Source organism: Cebidichthys violaceus, unplaced genomic scaffold (assembly GCF_023349555.1).
Source record: "Cebidichthys violaceus isolate CVI_PGR_0920_01 unplaced genomic scaffold, fCebVio1.0.p SCAF_6, whole genome shotgun sequence".
Classification (NCBI taxonomy): Eukaryota; Metazoa; Chordata; class Actinopteri; order Perciformes; family Stichaeidae; genus Cebidichthys; species Cebidichthys violaceus.
The window spans coordinates 5,570,257-5,573,863 of NW_027176816.1; the positions used below are offsets into that span (position 1 = coordinate 5,570,257).

Here is a 3,607-nt window from a genome sequence, read left to right on the forward strand (position 1 = left end):
ATTTACACAATAGTAAGTTGCACTACTAGACTTCTTTGCAACACAATTCACTTCAATATAGTCTAAGGTATAATCTTTGTATATATTGTATCACGTTTTTTTTAACACCAACTATAGTTTTTTTCCATTTCATATTTTCCTTCCTCATGTGTTTCCTTCAAACAGTTTATTATCCGTTTTCTTACCACTCAGACTGTCTCTGTTCTGCTGTAACATGTGAATCAATAAAGGCTTATCTTTATTACGACATTGTGTTATTTATCCTTAAAATACAATATCTCTGAGTGCCTTTCTCAGCAGTGAGTGCAATGTGTGATCAATTCCACCAGATGTCACTAAATCCTCACAGCCGCGGCAGATTACTGCAATGAAGTCATCCATCCAGTGGATGGAAGCACAGTGAAACGCTGACGGTAACATTAACGCATAGTAATGCGTTAGGCTGTAGAAAAACAGACAAAGAAGGAAAAGCAGCGGGAGTAGTCAGAAGCAAGTGATCCAAACCATGTAAACAGAGAAACTGTCTCCCGTCTGTCCGCAAACAACCTGCTTCTGTTTAATCGTGTTTTTTTCTCTGTAGTCCAGCTGTTACAATATGGTAAGAGTCTTAATGTGAATAGATTTAGTTTGTAACATAAAGCCGTACTTGGTGTAAGAGAGTGAGTGTGAAGCGCATCTGGCGCAGATCGACAACAGATGCTGCGCGCACCAGGAAGTCCAGACACAGATATTCAGCGCGGGACTAATGACACTTAAACGCTATTGAATCGCAGTTTCAGAACGTAAATAATATTGTGTTAACAAATCAAACACATTGTTCTGAAAGTGTTTTTCCTCAGAGTATTGTATTGTATATTTGAGCTCTTACTGAACTGTTGTAGATTAGTAGCACACAGTAGTCGGTCTATACATGAACTTAAATGAAAAATATGTATTTTTATGCTTGTCATTCTTCATGATCAAGGCTACTTACTTACACAAACAATCAGTAGTTGTGTAAGTAAACAGAATCACTATTGAGAGCTCTCACTTGCTGTAGTCCCAAATATAAATGCAAGTCTTTCCAATATTTAAACCCCATCAGCTGTATTTATAAATGGGTCATAATAACCTTGTTTCAGATGCACGCACTAGCCCAAGATTCCCTCACAGTGTGCTTATACCAATCAGCAACAAGGGGATTAGACTCTTTATTGGGCAAAAAATGCTGTAGATGCAATTGAGACAACCTGTCGTCATATCACTCACATCACCGATCAATATCGGTGAAGGTTTTATTGCTTGAAGAAGTACACCATGACCTCATTGTGAGACCCTAAATGTGAAATGTCTGACTTGAGGACAAAAGATAACGGTTTTGCTGATTTGCCACAATGGAATCAATAGTTGGTTTCACAGTTATTTCAGATTTGCACGTGCATTAAAATAATTCATCATTACTTTATTTTCTTATTTATTGAAGTGACATTCAGTCATGGCTGAGGAACCAGCAGCAGAAATCCAACTACTCAGAAGCCAGAAGGTCAAGCTGATTGAAATTCTAAGCGCAGATGCCGATTTTGTCCTGCAGCATGCAGACTCTCGCAGTTTGCTGTCTGCTCACGGCTACCAGCAGGTGAAAGCCTGCCGGGTTCCTAGTGAGAAGGTGACAGACCTGCTGGATCACATCATCCAGAGGGGTCCTGAAGCAGCGCGAGGTTTGCTGGAACTGCTGAACGACCAGGACCTGCAGGAAACCTTCCCAATGCTTCGCTTTATTAAGGATGTGCAAGTCAACACACTGTCTTCAGGTAGGACAACGTCTGTTCAGTAGTTTAAGTAATCTCATTGTATAATACTGGTAATTTCCAATGTGAAATGTAAAAGTGTTCTCTTTACAAGGAAAGGGCAAACCATCAAGAAAGAGAGAACCAGCTCCTGACTTACAAGAGACCACTCCATCCAAAAAGATCTGCAACAAAGGTGAGTCACACTACACTCAAAGCTATTCCCTTTAAAGCATCGTAGAGAACCTCACCTACAGTACTCTGTCTCACTGCACAGGCCCTAGCTTAGTTAAGGAGAGGCAGCTGATGATCGTGGCTCGAACCATTGGCAGATCTTGGAGGGAGATTGGCAGACTGGCTCTGGACGTCCCGTCTGTGAAGCTGGAACAGATTGAAGAAGACAATTCGGTCCATGTGGAGCGAGTGTTCGCCATGCTGTGCTCCTGGAGAACCCGCCAGAGGGAAAAAGCCACTGCTGCTCACCTGCACTCGCTGCTCAGTCAGAACGACTGGGCGCTGCCACCTGAAAGCATTGACTCACTGTTGGAGACTGACTGAGGTCTTCGCTGTCGGGTACTTGCTGAGACTGAAACCCTGTTTTAACTCAGAATGAGTGTGTTTCTCTAGACTCATTCCATATCAGGAAAAACATCACTTGAAGACTGTTGTTCTTTATGGAATAACCCCACAGTGCCTTTTAGTACCACTGAGGCCTTTTGTTCAAGGTTTTTCAAGTACAGAGAATGTATAGAAGTTTGTCATCCGTATTGTTCATACTGTAATTTTACTACTATGCCGAATTACGGGACTAAGAACAGAGGGTGTCTGGCCAATTGTAAAGCCTTGACCGTAAGATATTAAGGTCAATGATCTTCTTTTCTACTTTTAGCTTTCATTACAATAATTTAGAAAGAAACTGAGTTTTGTTTTATAAAAGTTCTTTGAAAGAATTTTTTTTTAAATTCTCTGTTCATAGTGTCTTTTTTATTATTTATTTGTATTTATTTATTTTTATTGCAAGACAAGAGACAATACATAGACATAACAACAAGAGGATGACAAGAACAGTGAGATACAAGCCAGCAAACATCATATGGTCAGTGTATGGGAGAACGGTGTGTGTGTGTGTGTGTGTGTGTGTGTGTGTGTGTGTGTGTGTGTGTGTGTGTGTGTGTGTGTGTGTGTGTGCCTGAGCCCTTTGAAATTAAAGAAAAAAAACAAAAAAAAGTACATACATGAGGGCAAATTACATAAATTACAAAATATAACGTCTGAAAAAAGGAAAAAAAAGCTTTTAAAGTAAACAAAGTCAGGGGCAGTATCGCCCCGTCCACTGGCAGCAAACCACGACCAGGGCACCGTCAGGACAGTAGGATCAGTCAGGCCAGGTCAACCGAGTTAAATATTATTTAGTTATTTAATTTATTTATTGTTTTTGTTTTAAAGACTGATCAGTCCAGCTTTGGGTCGACCGTTTGAGGAGGGGGCTGGCCCAGTGCGGGTTTGAGTCCTTTTTAAAAAAAAAGAAACAGCTCCCAGACCCTATAGGGAGGGGGCCTGTTCTTTTGAGGGTGCTTATCAGTCAATTATACAGTATATAAAATGTATATATTTGTGATATATTAACGGTGACCCAGCCTTCCATCCCCATACCACCCGCTCCAGAGGGAACCATCAGAGTGCCCCGGATTGAGCTCGAGCCGCCAGGGACGGGACGGAACACCGCAGGGGAGGCCGTGCTTAAAACAATGATGACAAAATTATATATATATTTTTTTTTTCTTTTTTCATTTAATTAAGGAAAAAAAAATAAAGAATGGTTGAGAGGTTTTCAGTGCGAG

The 3,607-nt window shown here is 40.8% G+C and overlaps 1 protein-coding gene across 2 annotated transcripts; it reads left to right on the top strand.

The window, feature by feature from the left end:
• Positions 1–463: 463 nt before the first annotated feature.
• Positions 464–3,606, top strand: zgc:174906 (uncharacterized protein LOC571548 homolog). 2 transcript variants are annotated; one of them, XM_068733171.1, is made up of 4 exons: positions 464–598; positions 1,463–1,790; positions 1,867–1,962; positions 2,044–3,606. In XM_068733171.1, exons 2-4 carry the CDS (start codon positions 1,475–1,477, stop codon positions 2,322–2,324), a joined length of 693 nt encoding a protein of 230 aa, XP_068589272.1. In that variant the 5' UTR covers positions 464–598; positions 1,463–1,474; the 3' UTR covers positions 2,325–3,606. The 2 variants fall into 2 exon arrangements, with proteins under 2 accessions (XP_068589272.1, XP_068589273.1); XM_068733172.1 differs by having other exon boundaries at positions 1,882–1,962.
• The last annotated feature ends 1 nt before the right edge of the window (position 3,607 follows it).